The sequence below is a fragment of the Sphaeramia orbicularis genome, chromosome 17 (assembly GCF_902148855.1).
Source record: "Sphaeramia orbicularis chromosome 17, fSphaOr1.1, whole genome shotgun sequence".
Classification (NCBI taxonomy): domain Eukaryota; kingdom Metazoa; phylum Chordata; class Actinopteri; order Kurtiformes; family Apogonidae; genus Sphaeramia; species Sphaeramia orbicularis.
Genome location: NC_043973.1, coordinates 28,753,440 through 28,770,511, shown reverse-complemented (window position 1 = coordinate 28,770,511; position 17,072 = coordinate 28,753,440). Strand labels below are relative to the sequence as shown.

General features: G+C 36.5%; 2 protein-coding genes across 2 annotated transcripts in view; both read left to right on the top strand.

Moving 5' to 3' along the window:
- The window catches only part of egfra (epidermal growth factor receptor a (erythroblastic leukemia viral (v-erb-b) oncogene homolog, avian)), a 46,459-nt gene extending 43,444 nt beyond the window's left edge, over positions 1-3,015 (top strand). Inside the window, exon 28 of the mRNA XM_030160790.1 lies at positions 905-3,015. Coding sequence (XP_030016650.1) covers positions 905-1,245 — 341 coding nt within the window. The 3' untranslated portion in view covers positions 1,246-3,015. The remainder of the gene's footprint in view (positions 1-904) is intronic.
- A 6,543-nt stretch (positions 3,016-9,558) lies between these two features.
- The window catches only part of npc1 (Niemann-Pick disease, type C1), a 26,778-nt gene continuing 19,264 nt past the window's right edge, over positions 9,559-17,072 (top strand). The window contains exons 1-9 of the mRNA XM_030160693.1: positions 9,559-9,722; positions 12,278-12,403; positions 12,499-12,605; positions 12,968-13,113; positions 13,918-14,085; positions 14,178-14,427; positions 14,567-14,649; positions 15,983-16,353; positions 16,520-16,746. Coding sequence (XP_030016553.1) covers positions 9,645-9,722; positions 12,278-12,403; positions 12,499-12,605; positions 12,968-13,113; positions 13,918-14,085; positions 14,178-14,427; positions 14,567-14,649; positions 15,983-16,353; positions 16,520-16,746 — 1,556 coding nt within the window. The 5' untranslated portion in view covers positions 9,559-9,644. The remainder of the gene's footprint in view (positions 9,723-12,277; positions 12,404-12,498; positions 12,606-12,967; positions 13,114-13,917; positions 14,086-14,177; positions 14,428-14,566; positions 14,650-15,982; positions 16,354-16,519; positions 16,747-17,072) is intronic.

Below are 17,072 nucleotides of genomic sequence, written 5' to 3'. Positions count from 1 at the left end.
ATAATTGAAATGAAATTATTCCTTATGGACTAACTCATGATGATAATGTAACTTAATGTAACTTGGTTGAGCAAAAATAACAATAATTATATAAAAAGAAAACTGTCATCATAATTTTCCATTAGTTTCTGTAAGAACTCTACAGAATGTTGCAAATCACTTCATTATGTAATAAAACCCTCATTTCATAATAATCTGCTCTTTTTAATACAGAGCTTTATATATATATATATATATATATATATATATGTGTGTGTGTGTATAATGCTACTCATCCTGTGTTTGTATTAAATAATTACCTATGGCTGTTGTTTTCATGGTAAAATGTAATAATATAGTGCAATATGTATAATAACCAGCCAAAATGGATGTGTTTGTTTGTACACATTGTATTTTTAACAATAGCTGAATTACACTTCCCAAATATTGAATTAAACAGCATCATATTCGACTCTAATCTTAGTTGAATTAGCCACATTTTTATCATTTTTATTGCAGAAACTAAGGGACTTCATATTATAAACCAACCTGGAAAAATTCAGTCACATTGTTATTTTTGCAAGGGCCAGCTAAAGCTAAAAGGCCATAAAATAAACCTTAGATAGTAATCTCCACAATTATGCGAGAGTAATTTATTGCAAAATGTAGGAGAACGTATTAAAATTGAAGCTCAGGCTGTTTATTATTTCAGTATGTAAATGTTATTACATAATAGTGTCAAAGTTAATTAGATTGTGTCAAATTCTAACATAATTCAGGGGTTTTATATAATCTGTTGTTGCAAAACCTGAAATATTTTAAATGAATCTCCAAATTTACTGGAAAAAAATGGAAAATGACTATTATTGAGTTTGAGCTCATCCTGCCGCCATTAATGTTGACTGTAATGATGCTGCGTTTACAGACTACATGAACCAGAATGGAGTGTCAGATGTGATGAATCCCATCTATCAGCACCCGGGACCCCCTCGCAGCATACTCCCCACCATCGCCTCAGACGAAACGGAGACAGAGTACCTGAACTGCTTTAAGAATGACTCCTCGGGACCAGAGTACCTCAACGAGGTCCAACCCGCCACTGTTCTCCCCCTCATCTCTAACGGCGTCCACAGCGTCCAGAAATACCAGCCTCAGAACAGCATAGACAACCCGGATTACCAACAAGATTTCACTCCCACATTCAAAACACATGCTAACGGACACATTCCAGCAGCGGAGAACGCAGAGTACCTGGGTCCAGACTGACGAAGTGGTGGAAATATGAACTTAAGAGACTGTTTTTTTTTGTTTCCTTTTCCAATACGAAAGGGCATTGATGTCTTGGCTGGGACGGCGTAGCTTCAGTGGTACCATCACTTATCATATGTTAAGAAGTCATGTGACACTTATCCAGCTGACTGTGGTGTTTGCATGCTGTCAAACTTGTCACGCAGCCCCCCCCACCCCACACATTCCAAAGAGTTTTTGTCTTAAATCCAAAATACAAATGACTTTTTCTTGATGAAAAGCTGGACAAAAGCTGACTTGTACATAGTTGTAAAAGTCAGCCTGAGAGTTGTTGGACCAGAACGTGCATAACATCTAAATGTTGTCTTCAAAAGTGAAAAATGTCTCTTTTGTTCACACACAACACTGATCCAAATGTGTCGGTGGAGTAATTCTATAAAAAAAAAGTGCATAAACGCCTTCATTTGTTTGGAGGTACAAAGCAGCAGAAACTGGCAACTCGAGCCAAAACACAAATCAAGGTACTTGTGTTGCAAATATCACAAGCGAGATACGATCAGTAAACAGTACTGGTAAGTGGGACTGGAAAGAGTTGACAACGTTAACGCTCACAGAGTGGTGCGCTCATGTGATGCTGATGCGAGGACTTGGTTGACTCCGAGGCGCAGGCAAGAAGATGGAAGAAAGCTCTTAAGATGAAAATGCTGGCATGACGACGCTCTTCTACATGGATGAGTCACTGAAGTTGCAATATATAGAATGTATAGTCTGATATTAAGGGGAATACTGGTGAATTTCAGCTTTAAGATGATGTAAACTTTATGCTCTAGGGCAGTCTGTATGTATTACAAACTCGTTGCTGTCTCTGGTTACGATGAAACCAGAGAGTAGAGTGTCCCACGTCCCCTTACGTGTGATATCACAGAAACTATGTAGAGAATGTAATGGTAAATATAGCAAATGTGACTGCGGTTGTTTTCACACTGCTGTGTTTTGTAGTTCAAAATGTGCAGCAATCCTGTAGCATGAAGCTTTTTTGTGTCAATTGAACACAAGAATGGCTTATCTCTGAGCTTTATTATCAGTTTAGCACGTTAGTCTACAAAACCACAAAGCTCTGACCTTTTCACTGATGAATTCCCACAGTTTGGTCCCTTTTGTAAGAGTTTCAACCGAGCAGCTCATTAACTCAACAGGCAAAAAAACCTTTACCAAAAGGAAAGAAAGATCGGAAACTGTTTATAACCAGCACTTCCTGTTGCATTCCGCTAGAGTGAATATTTGCTGGTTGAATATTTAAGCCCATGTGATTGACTGAAATATTTCTCCGTTCTGATGTTTTGGGGACGTTCTGAATGACTGTCACATCAGACACTAAAGATGTTTTTGATGGTTGTCGTCGAATAGAATTATATTGGGAGACTTTTTTTTTTTTTAACAAATGTGTAAATTGTTTCTCACAAGATGTTGATGCCACGTCTATGAATCTGCTTGCAGCTTTAAAGTCTTGTAGTCCTGCAAGAGTTTTAACTTTTCAAATACAGTATTATTCCTAGTTTTAAAGGAATATGGTATTGTAGCAAGCTATAAGCCAATTTTTGCAGATTTTACACAGGTACATGTACAGAAAGCAGTGATTATGCTGTAATATAACCCAAAATAGTCACCTATAATTTATACTATCAATACAGATTTCACCACATCATCATCATCATATGTGAATGTACTTATTCCAAAATTGTAATGATTCCATTCAAATGTAAACATGAATAAATCTTTTCTACGGAAGTCCGTCTTGTTTTGTGTGTGTGTTTTTGTCTTAAATAAAGAATCATTTACAGGAGGAGCACATACTGTCGCCCCTGCTCTTAATGATTCACTCATCTATTCAGTCCTGTTATCTTAACACACCCAGCACTTCAAATAACACTTTGATTAAATATCTTCATCAGATAAAAAGCTAAATGAGAGTCTCATCCACCCTGATGAAGCAAGTTTATTTATAGAGAGCATTTAGAACCAGGAAGTGTTGATCAAAATGCTTCCTTATTACAATTATAGGAAACTAAATGAACTAAAGGTGATATAATTAAGTATGATAATCACATATTTTGGTCAATCAAGGTCATTCAAGGGCTGTCAGTGGAAGGTTGTATGACTATTTAACCCTCGAAGACCCAGTGTGACTTTTATGTCACTTCCCAAATAAATTTTTCTCTCTATTTAATCTTTCTTAAGTGATTTATCACCATTTATTATAATATTTTTGTCTGTATTTTGCATTTTTTCCATGAAAATCTGGTATTTTCCTGCATTTAATTTGCTGATAATGTGGATGTTCATTAACGTTCATGATTAAAGTTGAGGCTTATTATATCAGAAACAGAATACTGAAGAAAAAGTTACTTTTTTAGCAACGATATCAACAACTGAGTCCAAAATCAAGTTCACATCATTGTACATGTTTTGTTCAGGACGGAAATATAACATGAGTAAGAACTAGAAAAGCATTCAGAGAGCGTAGACCTCCGCCAAAGCAGATCAGTGCCCCCCCCCTACCCTGTTCACCACCAAAATTTAATCATTTGTTCCTTTTGTCAGTATCAACATTTCCTGAAATTTTCATCCAAATTCATCCATAACTTTTTGAGTTATCTTGCACATGGACAGACAGACAGACAGACAGACAGACAGACAACATAACCTCCTTGGCGGAGGTAATAATATTCTATAACGGGTTCTTGTTTAATTCTAATATATATTCATACACTAGGAGGCAGTCAACTGACATTCACAGTCAATTCTGGTACAAGTCAATTTAATATCAAATTCAAAGTTTCCACATTATGGAATATCAAACACTCAAGGATCAAAAACATTGCCTTAATCTTATTATTCAAAACCAGACTCAGAATCTTTCTGCTAAAGAAGTAATACTACATTTCTTACCACCATGTACATCTGAAGACACTTTATCTAAGGTTTTAACCTTTGTTTTTTGTGTCAGCTTCATTTCATTGACAAAAATACACCATTTCATCACATTTAGGCCACACAAAAAGTACAAACTGGGTTGAATGTTTTCAAGTTATGGAGTCTTGGGAAAAAAATATTAGACCACTCTTGTTTTCTTCAATTTCTTGTTCGTTTTAATGCCTGCTATGACTAAAGGTACATTTGCTTGGACAAATATAATGATAATGACAAAAATAGCTCATAGTAGTTTCATGCAGAGCTGATATCTATCCATTTTCCATGTTTTCTTGATAATAACCAAAATCATTTCAGTTCTTCCATCAATATCTATGTCATTGTACTGACAAAAACAGTGCTTTTAGACATTGCATGTTTTCTTTTCTGTCTGCTTTAGTCACATGAAACACACAGGAGTTAGTACTGGATTGCATAACCTAGTATTTTTCAACTGTGGGGTTGCATGGAATTCAAATGGGGTCGCCTGAAATTTCTATTAATTGATAAAAAAAAACAAAAAAAAAAAAAACTGACTAATAAACTAGAAGCACTCGGAGGGCGCAGACCTCCGCCAAGGCAGATCAGTGCCCCGGATTTGGATGAAAATTTCAGGAAATGTTGATACTGGCACAAGGAACAAATGATTAAATTTTGGTGGTGATCGGGGGGGGGGGGGGTGCTGTCTTTTCTAGAAAAGCACTCGTAGAGCGCAGACCTCCACCAAGGCAGATCAGTGGTCATCCAAATCCATCCATAACTTTTTGAGTTATCTTACACACACACATACAGACAAACCAATGCCGACAAACACATAACCTCCCTGGCGGAGACAAAAAGCTTAAAATAAATTCAGTTGTGTAGTAAAAATGTACGGTGTCATTTATTTATGCTATCTAGTTTATGCTACAGGTAAGAATTGTGTAGTTAAAACTGTATTTTAGCAGCACACTTCTAAATATGGATGTCTGAGTATATTTGGAGGTAACATTTTTGCCCCCTTTTGTGTTCATGAAGGTCTAATCTGAAATCTGATTAAAAATGATGTCTTTTTGATGGTGAATTTGCATCATTCAGTCAACTAAAGACTCAATAGAATCTGTCCAACTCTCAGTATTTACAGGTCAGACATTACATTGTATCAAAAATCCCAAGTTACAAAAATCTTCCTATGGACCATGAGATCTATGATGTGCTGATAAAGCCCTTCTTCCTCCACACGTCTCATCTTAAAATTTGTATATCTGTTTGATGAATGTGTTGAAGCAGATAATGTGGAAATAAGAGATACTTGGAAAGAAGAGATAGGCATTGAATTAACTGAATCTATGTGGGACAAGTGTTTGTCTAAGGTTCACTCCTGTTCTATAAACAGTAGGCATCAGCTGATTCAATTTAAGACTGTCCACCATCTCTGCTACTCCAAAGTCAGGCTGAACACGATTCATCCCTCATTGTCCCCAGTGTGTGACAAGTGTAAAACGTTTGAAGGCTTCTTGTCTCATTCCTTTTGGTTCTGTTCCTCACTGACAGGTTTCTGGTCTAAATATTTGACTGGTTCTCCAGGGCCTATGAAAGGCCTCTTCAGCCTGAACCATAATGAACTTGTAACCACAGTAAATGAGGAATTAAGTAAACTGAAAAAGTGGATGGATAATAATAAATTGTAATTAAATTTAAATAAGACTAAGGCAATGATGTTTGGAAACTCTAAAACCAGCTCAGAACTACAGATGATGATTGATGGAATTCAAATTGAAAATGTAGATGAAAACAAATTTTTAGGAGTTATAATAGACAGTAAATTGTCATGGAAAGCCCACGTCAGACACATAAAAACAAAAATCTCCAAAAGCCTTTCAATCATAAATAAAGTGAAAACATACCTTGATGAAAATGCACTCCATACTTTCTACTGCTCCTTGGTCCTCCCATACTTCATATATTGTATTGAAGTGTGGGGAAATAGTTACCAATGCACCATAAATCCATTAGTCATATTACAGAAATGAGCAGTACGGATCATACATAAGGTTGGATTTCTAGAACACACTCATAATCTGTTTATTCAGTCAAAACTATTAAAAATCCATGATCTTGTAAAATATTATACAGCAATAACTTTATTTAAAGCATTCAACAAATTACTACCAAGTAATATACAAAAAAACTTCACAATTCGGGAGAGTACTCCTAATTTGAGAGGTTTTGGAGATTTCACATTACCCAAATTTCGAACCACTCGTAAACACTTTTGTGTGTCTGTATGTGGAGTGAAACTTTGGAACAGTCTGGACATCCAACACAAACAATGAGAAATTATCCACCGATTTAAACTGCTATACAAAAATATGGTCTGGTCCCAGTATAAGGATGGAGGGTCTTAAAACTGATGCTCCATAAATACTCTGTCTTATATGTTAATGTGTGTTTATTGTTCCTCATCTAGTTGGTCTGTGTTGTCCGTTACCATCTGCTATTGTTCTTACCATCGCTGGTATGTGCTGCCCTTTACCATTAGTGCTATTGTAGTTGTTTTTTTTGTTTTTTTTTACCAGTGTTGGTCTGTAATTATTGCTGTTCTTTACCACTTGTGGTATTGCAGTTTTTTTTTTGTCTTTACCATTGTTGGTGTGTAATTATTATCATGTATGTTGATGGTTAACTGTTACCTGTGGTAACACCACCAGGAATGTACTTTGTTTCTGTTTTTTTACACACATTTTGGCTATGCAATGTAAATACTGTCAAATGAGTTTATTCTAATTTGGTATAGGCCCATTTTGTTCTATTTTGTTCATTGTTCTGGCTTGAAGTCGAAGGACAGGAGTGAATATTTAAAACGTTATTATGTTCAGTTATTTGATGATGAGAATGGGGGGTGGGATTAAATAAGTTTTTCTTCTTCCCACTCCTTTTCGAGTATAAATGAATGATTTTTTGGGGGGGGGGGTTTGAATTTGCTTGTATTCTATAAATGCTCGAAATAAACAAACAAATGAATGAATGAACTAGGACTTCCTATTTTTGGCTGTTCTCAGACTGTCGGGAATATACCTGCAACACTACAGCGTCCACTGGAACTTGGAATGATAATCACTACGAGGCTGATATTAAAAGGACAGAAGTCTCCAAATCCTCATTCCTTTCAAATGTGGGTCAATATGTTTTCATTGATACAGATGGAAAAGCTCAGGTCTTTGAGGACATGTTCTGTGTACACTGTTTTAAGTGTTTGGACTAAGGATTATATCTGTATGACTGTCCTCTGCCTCTGTTTGTTTAAGGACTGGCTAGTAATTCATTAATTAGTTACACACATCTGAGCCTTTGTTTTTGTGTTTTTGTGTTTTAACATAAATGAAAACTGCAAAATAAAATATATACACATTTTTAAAAATGCTGGCTTTTCAGGTACCTCAAAATGTATGACAGAGCACGGTCTATGCACCTTCAAAATAGGACAATAATGGAAATAAATCTAGTAGCTCACCTTTTTTTTTGTATATTGCGAGGTCAGATTTTTTTTTTTTTTTGTTTCAAAGACATTGGTTATGTTGTTTCATAGTCAGACATTAACCCTTAGAGTCTTAGCACCATATTTGTGGTAACTATGAAATGAATTTTTCTTTGCTTTTAACCTTTCCTAATTGATCTCCTGTAACGTTATTCTCTGCATTTTGCATGTTTCAGTGAAAATCAGGTATTTTCCTATATTTAATTTATTGATTATGTGGATGTCAATAAGAGCTCAGAGTAAGTTCAAAGGTCATGACATCAAAACAGGGAGAAAAAGTGACCTTCTCTGCAAAATGAATAATTACCTGAAAGAAAGAAAGAAAAAAAAAAAAAAAAAAAAAACAAGCATCTGCAACCACTGACATTTGTCAAACTAAACTGGTTTTACTGGTGAATCAGTGTTCCAGAGGATGGCATGTTCATTAAGGAGCCTCTGAACATCACCTTAAAACACACATTTGTGTCCTAGAGGGCTGAGAAAAAGCATTTATCTGAATTATGTAAATGTATTCATATGCTTAGTAGTTAAACATGTTGATGTTTTTGGTTGCCAGTGGCTGGTCAGGTCTTTTTGAGGGTCAAACCCTGCTCATAACCCACAGGTTTACTCTAACCCAGGGGTGTCAAACATGCGGCCCGGGGGCCAAATGCGGCCCGCCAAAGGGTCCAGTTCGGCCCTTGGGATGTTTTTGCCAAGTGCAAAAATTCCACAGTCTTGAATTGAATTGAGCAAAAAAAAATTTAGCTTGAATTGAGGAAAAAATCTTGAATTAAGCAAAAATAAATAAATAAATAAATAAATTTTCAATTAAGTAAAAAAAAAAATCTTCAAATACACACATACAAAAAAAATCAATTAAGTAAAAAAAAAATCTTCAATTAAGCCCAAAAAATCTCAAATTTAGTCAAAAAAATCTTGAATTAAGCCAAAAAAAAAAAAAAAAAAAAATTTCAATTAAGGAAAAAAAAATCTTCAATTAAGCCAAAAAAAATCTTCAAGTAAAAAAAAATCTTGAATTAAGCTAAAAAAAATAAATAAATCTAGAATTAACAACTTACATTTTTTTTCCTTTGTTTTAGTGCAAAAAATAACATTAAATTAGGAAAATATTTACATGTACAAACTATCCTGTAACAATAAAATGTGAATAACCTGAACAAATATGAACAACCTGAAATGTCTAAAGAAAATTCAGCACAATTTGAACAGTTTTTTGCCTGTTCCTCAGTGTTTAGTGTCTTTGTACAGGGTGTCCCATAAGTCTCCATACTTGGAAAAATAAACGTTTCTTGACATAAACCATTTTTATTTATATAATATGCTCTATATGACTGCCATTTTGTCAGGAACACATTTCAATGCGTGTCCTCCACTGCTGAAGAACTATAAAGAAGAAATATTAAGAAATACATGTTAGAACCATATGTATTATGTCTCCTATGTATGGAGACTTATGGCACACCCTGTAGATCTGATCCATAATGCACATGTCAAAATGATAAATTGAGGAATAATGTTGTTAAAATTGCAATAAATTTTCTTACAGTTTTTAATTTAAATTTCAGTTTTTTCTTTTTTCTTTTTTTTTTTTTTTGATAGTTTATAAAAGTAAGTATTTTCATAATTTAATGTTGTTGTTTTTTTTACACTAAAACAAAGACAAAAATTTGGTGTAGTCATTATTTATAGGTTATTATGTTATTATTTTTCTGATCAAATGTAGCTGAATATGGAAGTGAACTAACCTGCACTAACCAGTCCAGTTGGCGTATGGGTGTAATGCGTCAGTAGCGTCGCTTGGCGGCAGCAGCGACGACAAGGTTAGTCACCGCCCACAGCAAATAAATAGAGGAAGAAGAAGATAACAACAAGATATGCGAAACTTTACCTGCCCAGTCACTTTGATTCGATCTTTTCAGTAACAGAGATGGGACTCTTACCAAAAAGAGGCAGTTTGTACGTGTTTTTATTCATTATTCTTCTGCAAGAGGGACATTATCGATGGGTAAGTTTAACTTCACGTCACTGTTCTCGTGACAAAGTCATGACTCAGCTCGGTTTGTTGGTGCTAGTGTGGTGTTTATTTGAAGTGTTGGCTAACGAAACTATCATTTACTTCGTGTCAGCTCTTGTCTAAACGCTGCTAATGTTATGTGTAGTTCATTCAGCGTAAATAATGTCTTTAGTCAGTACTTGGTTCAGTCGTGGCTTCGACATAGAAGCTAATGTTAGTTAGAAGGGCTTCGGCTTCGTGTCGTTAGCGAAAATAGCTTTGATATTTGACAGAAACTGTGCACTTTATCATCGTCAGAGAGACTGTGTGTCTGTGTCATGTCCTGAAAGATCAGAGCAGCGATTTTATTTCAGTCAACTAAAACTGTCCATTGGTTATAAAATCTTTACAAGCCAATAGAACGACTGTGTCAATTGATAACAGCTAATATAGGCATTAATAACGAAGAATACAACAAACACACAAAATACAATAAGATACGCAAAATTAAAGATCTGTAACAGAAGTACAGCCTTAAATGATGCCTTGCTGCAATTCGATTTAGTACTTAAAAGTTTCAGATTAACTAAAATATAATGCTAAATATGTAATATTTTAGATACATCTTTGTCCACCAACATCACAAAAGTGAACCATAGTCTCTGTCCCATCTATTTGTAACCTTTTAACTCTTTCATGCACGAATTATGAGAACCTTAGTCAAGATTTTTTTCTTCAGTGTTTAGCCATGAAAAAAAACAATGCGATCGAGTTTTTTTTTTTCCTATGGAGTTACAAAAACATCCATGCATTTAATTTTTGAAGTAAAGAAACATGTGTTTAAAACCCAATATCAGAAAGTGATATGAAAACAATGAAATAAAATCATTTTTAATGCTGCTAATCTGATGTCTTCTCACATTTTAACATATTCTAATGCTAGTAATTACTCACTTCATGAAGATAATATGCAAAAAAAAAAACCTTGTCTAACAAATAACAATTGATTTACACTCAAACATGTCACTGCAGATCAGGTTTATCAAGAACAGTAAAGTTACAGTAATGGTCTGAATTACAGTGTATGGAATGGTGCATAAGCGTCTACTGTGTTGGCTGATATGGAACTAAAACAACAAAACCCATTAATATACAAGAGAACAGCTAGAGAAGAACTGTCCACTGGAGTGGACAGTGCATGAAAGGGTTAATTAGATAACGCTAATGCTAACATGCCATCAGGGATCTTTCAGCTCCTTCGACCATTTTATTTGCACACACTGTCAGAAGAAAATTAGGTCAGTCCACTGCAAAGGTTTGGACTTCATTCTCAGAAACGATGAAAAAAGAAAAAGAAAAAAAAAACAACAGAATCTGAATCTGATCAGTGTTTACCATTCACTGATAAGATATCAGCATGAAATGGATACAGTGAGAGTTAAAATAAAACAATGGTGCATTTAGTTGTGGAAGTAATAGATAAGCACTTTGGATTTGACCACTAAGTATATGTGCAAAGTTTAAGGTACTATAACATGTTCCCAGAACTTCCCACTAAGTTTACAATGGACCAAAGCTGATAGAGGGCATTGTAGTTATTTGCCATTTACGACCCCCTCATTTATAGTAGTATACGACTCCAATTTTGGACTTTTTTATATTTTCTGCTGCCCTTAAAGTTGAATCCCTCTAGAAAAAAGTAGGGCAGAGTTGAACACTGGAAGAACTCATAAAACAGTTTGTGGAGTAAGTGAATTAACTTCCCTTAGCTCTCCAGCAGAGAACATGTGAGCTCTCTTATGCTGAATAGACATTTAATGAAAAACTTGATGTTGGAAACTATAAAAAGCATTAAAGTCTGTTTAATATTCTACACTCCATAAAGTATTGCAGATATAAAAAAAAAAGTTTGAGTTCCTCAAATCTAACTGTAAACAGTAACTGTCACTGTGTTGGCCGTTGCCATAGAAGTCTGACCATGATCTTTCCTTTTCTGGCCTTTTTGTAGCATGGAATGAAGGTTTAGTCATGATAACAATGTTTGATGTGACTAAACTGAGGACTCTGTCTGCATTTTATCACTTTGAATGCTGCATTAGAAGGAGGCATTTTTGCAGAAGTGAAATTTGAATTTCTTTTGGCATGCAAAGCCCAAGAAAATTAAAAACAAAAAAACAAGGAAATGGAAAAAATAACCAGATATTTAACTTGTGGAAATATAAACACTCAAAACAAACTAGATTTTCTTTTGACCTTTGAAGACAGTCAGATTTTGTCACAGAGTCCTCATTAGCGTTTGGAGGAACTGCATTTGGGCTACTCATTTTGATTTACACGCAAGAACTTCAACTCCTCCTCACAGATAAATACTGTAGACAGTTGATATAGCATACATAACCATGTTATTGCAGTCTATCAAAGCCTTTTCAAGCCACTTACAGATAAAGACAAACAGCTACAACTTTGCTCTTTGGTGAAAGACAGACGATATTTTATATAGAGTTTTGTTAAAACATTGTGAGAACATAACTGAAATGATCATTGTCCCTCTGCTGTCTTACAACCAGGTTGAGGCCGACCATTGTGTATGGTACGGTGAATGTGGGGAGTCCAAGGTGTCTGGGAAAAAGTACAACTGCAACTACACTGGTCCTCCCATCCCACTACCCTCTGAGGGTTATGACCTTCTAGCGGTAGGGATCTCTCACTTTTTTTTTCTCTGTAGAGACAGTCAACCCTGAATTATGAAGATAAATAATGACATGATCCGTTTTGTGTTGACATGCAGGAGCTTTGCCCTGGATTTGACTATGGAAGTCGAGACATCTGCTGTAACATTGAGCAGTTGCGCACTCTCAAAGGAAGTCTCCAGCTACCCCTTCAGTTTCTGTCTCGGTATGCACTTGGATTGTAAAACAAAAACAGACATTGTGTGTCTTTGTCTTAAAAATTTCAACATAAATGACATGCTATCTGCCAGTTGAAAATGCGCAGTACATATGCTGCGCTAGTGTTATATACTGCAGTGCAACTCTGACAAGTATAGGCTTTGCATCTTGCAAATAATTGGATAGAAAATGACTGACTTGACAAGGCTGGCATGTTTTTTTCACCTTTACACATACCTTTGACTCTACTGCTTTACTTATTGCTGGGTCATTTTGCACAAAACTGCTTTACGCACCTACATTTTAACTTGTTTTATTATTCTGCCAAGTACATAATGATCCTTGTGTCTTTATTACTTCTGTCTGCAGGTGTCCCGCTTGTTTCTTCAATCTCATGAACCTGTTCTGTGAGCTTACATGCAGTCCCAACCAGAGTCAGTTCATGAATGCCACTAAGTTCAATGGGACCAGTGTGGTGGAGGTTCAGTACTACATCGGAAAGTCATTTGCTAACGGTGAGCAACTGTAACCTGGTGTTACCTTTGGATAACAGAGCAACGGATCATAGCTTTTAAATGTGCAAACAGAATAAGTGTGAACCCTAGACTAGGCTGTTACATAATGAGTTGAACAGGAATAAAATCGTGAACAGCAGGAGTTACCAAAGTTACCGTCCTTATACGACAGCCCTGAACAGACCACAGATTTCTTTTGAAAATGTACAAAAAACCTCACGTGCAAACATCTGTCAGTGTGTGACCACTCGGACAAAGGTGACAAATTTAGCTGTGTGTGTATGCAAATTATAAATATACATCAGACCTGACAAATTAGAGGAAATGTGACAAATTCACTTCTTCATTTAGGCCAACATGCGTCTTTGCAGGTCAGTGGGTTGATGATGTCATCCCACTCTAGATGCTGCCGAGGAGCCGGTTTGCTTTTACGTAATACTGAGCAAAAGTAAATGTTTTGCAGTTTTATGTTGTTCTGCAAATGTTAAAAGCTCTTTTTGTTTGTCTGACGTAATCCAGACTATAGGGACACTTAACATATAGACTACATGTGTGCTACTTCAGTAAATAAAGTATTTGGTGGAAGGACATATTTAAAGTACTTACTACCTGACAAGTTTGAAGAGCGTGTCTATTTGTAAAGTCAAATTTGCTGAATAAACTACATGACTTCCCTCTACTTGAGCATAAAGTCATGCACTGAGTTGGGTAATTCTGTGGGTAACCTGTGGTCAACAAACAGGGAATGGATAGTTTAACCACACTGTATTAAACAATAACTGTAAATAAATGGTTGTTTTTCAGCCATGTACAATGCCTGTAAGGATGTCCAGGCACCATCGAGCAACGTAAAGGCCTTATCACTGCTATGTGGGAAGGATGCAAAAGAGTGCAATGCAACCAACTGGATTCAGTTCATGTTTAACACTGACAATCAACAGACTCCTTTCCCTATCATCCCAATATTCTCAGGTAAGTTATTTTAATATCCACCTGATTAATCTGCATCTTTTTTTGGGTGATTATTTTAACGCGGTGTGTTTCCTGGTTCGTTTTTGCTCTAGATGTTCCAGTGTCTGGTTTCACACCCATGAACAACAGGACTTACAACTGCACTGAGGGTTTGGAGGATGGGTCAGGCCCATGCTCCTGTCAGGACTGCTCACAAGCCTGTGGCCCCAAACCAGTTCCTCCCCCGCTTCCACCTCCCTGGACCATCCTTGATATGGATGCCATGAGTGTCATCATGTGGATCTCGTACATGATCTTCCTCCTTTTCTTTACTGGAGCCGTGGTGGCAGCTTGGTGTTACAGGTATAAAGCTCCTGCGACTAATTCTACTGGAATCCAAATGTTTTACGTGCAGAAACTCACACATTGGAAAAATTTCTGGCTTCTTGTTAGGTTTGAAGATTAATAATTAACTGGTTTGTGTGATTCGTTTTGGTTGTAGGAAAAGGACAATCATGTCGGAGTACGGACCCATACTGGACAGCAATAACCCACTGTCTCTGAACAGTGATAATCCTGACCAAGGTATCATAATGCTGCTTTAAAAGTCCAGTTTTACAGTTACTTCACTCTGACAGGGTTTCTTTAGATCCTTTTAAGAAATCCAAAATGCAGTTATCTAAATCTTTTGACATCTTTTTTTTGATCAACTTTTAAAATTCATTTTCATTGTGCATCTCCAAAAGTACAATACACAAAAAAAGAAAGAAACTCTCATTTTATGATACAAGATTTTGTGATACACAAAGTATAACCCCCCCCCCCCCCCCCCCCCCCCCCCCCGAACCGATGATGATGACCCCCATGGCAACCCAACTAGGATCTCAAAATGCGAAAACCACTAATAAAAACAAATACACATATATAGATGAAAATGAATATAATTTACAGATATAAATAGATGGGTGATCAGGATAGTCATAGACAATTATGTTGCACTCTTTTTTTAACCATAATGTAAACGGCATCCCACATACTAAAGGTTTTTCAACTGGCTGCATGTATCTGGGCAACTGACTTGTCCATCATAACTATATCTAGAAAATAGTTGATCCATTGTTGCCATGATAAAGTATGAGGCGGCTGCCATCTCAATGCCAGCATTTTCTTGGCTGTAGATCTTACATATCATGACATATCTTAAGAATTTATTGGATTATGAAGTTAATATGACGTTAATAAAGTTGCATGTATGATCGCATAATTGAAGCCATCATAGAACCAGTGAGTGACCAGTCAGAATTTATTGGCGCACACATTGCTAGTTTGTTAAAATGTGGTCAGTAGGCTAGCGTTGTATCTTTTCTCTTCCAAAAAAAAAAGATACTTCTTTAAGCGATGCTGTTAATATTACTTTTATCATATACAGGTATGTGCTAATTCAATATAATGTGGCTGAAAACGGCACATTTGCTGTTTCGTTACGTGGTAGAATCCTGCTGAAAATAAATACATTCAACAAACCCACTACACATTATTCAAGTAGACCCATGAATTAGAAACTTGTATTTAAAGGCATTAGAGTCACATGAGAATCTGGAACAAAAAAAAAACCCAGCAGCAAACACCTGCCATCACCCAATACAGTTATGTACTTACAGAAGCATTACTAAAATTAGACTCTGAATGTGTTTCATATCCTTTCTTCTTTCTTTGGAAGCACCGACATGAATTAGATATTAAATTCCATTCATTGCACATTAAAAGTCTTAGATGTAATTTATTGAAATCTACAAAAACCCTATCATATTACAGATACATTGCCTGTTAACTGTAATTCTATTGCATGCAGTAGGTGTGTGATTGGCGTCTCCATCACCCAAACTCTCTCTGACTCTCTCTCTCTCTCTCTTCTTAGTTAATGCATCCTGTGGTGAGACACTGGGCGAACGCTTTGAGAATATCCTGCGGATCCTGTTTAGTTCCTGGGGTTCATTTTGTGTACGGCATCCCTTTCTGGTCATACTGGGCAGCTTCATAGTGGTGACGGCCTCCTCCAGCGGCCTCATATACATGCGCATCACCACTGACCCCGTCGAGCTGTGGTCGTCTCCCGACAGCCAGGCTCGCCAAGAGAAAAATTACTTTGACAGCCACTTTGGACCCTTCTTTAGGACCACACAGCTGATTATAACCACTCCAATCATTGACACATTCATCTACTCTCCTTACTTTGGAGGCTCAGATGTTCCATTTGAAGCTATTCTGAGGAAAGATATCTTACACCAGGTGGGTTAGACAAATCCATAATCAGTATTAGTCTGTCTTTGTATGTGTTTTGTAAAGAAATCTTATTCTTTTCATGGGAGACACAACACCTGCACGTGGAATACAGCTGCTCATCTAAAGCTGTGGCTACTTGCTTCCCCTTTCATGTGTTCTTTTAAACATCCAGGTTTTGGATCTGCAGCTTGCCATTGAGAACATTACAGCCAAATACGAGGGCCAAGATGTCCGTCTGCAGGACGTTTGTTTGACTCCGTTGGCCCCATACAATAACAACTGTACCATCTTGAGTGTCCTCAACTATTTCCAGAATAGCCATGAGGTATTGGACCACACCATAGGAGATGAGTTCTATGTTTATGCTGACTACCACAGCCATTTCCTCTACTGTGTCAGGTGAGTTTTCTGCCCCCCCCCCCCCCCCCCCCCCCCCCCCAATTGCAGTCACGTATCCCTTCTCTCTTCACACTTGATGCACTCCACAGGGTAATCTTCTAGTTATAGAAACAAATTAGGTCAAAGTTAGAGGTGGGTGATCTGATGATTATCTTATATCATGAATGATCTTTGTCCCTTTTCAGAAGAATATTACAGTTCTCACAACTAAATAAGTGGATGACAACATTGCCCAAACTTCCCTGCTCCTCTATTTTATTTTTTTAATAAGTGTTTGGTATTTTGCAGATAGTGCTCCAATAATGGTACAGGTCATAATGTAAATA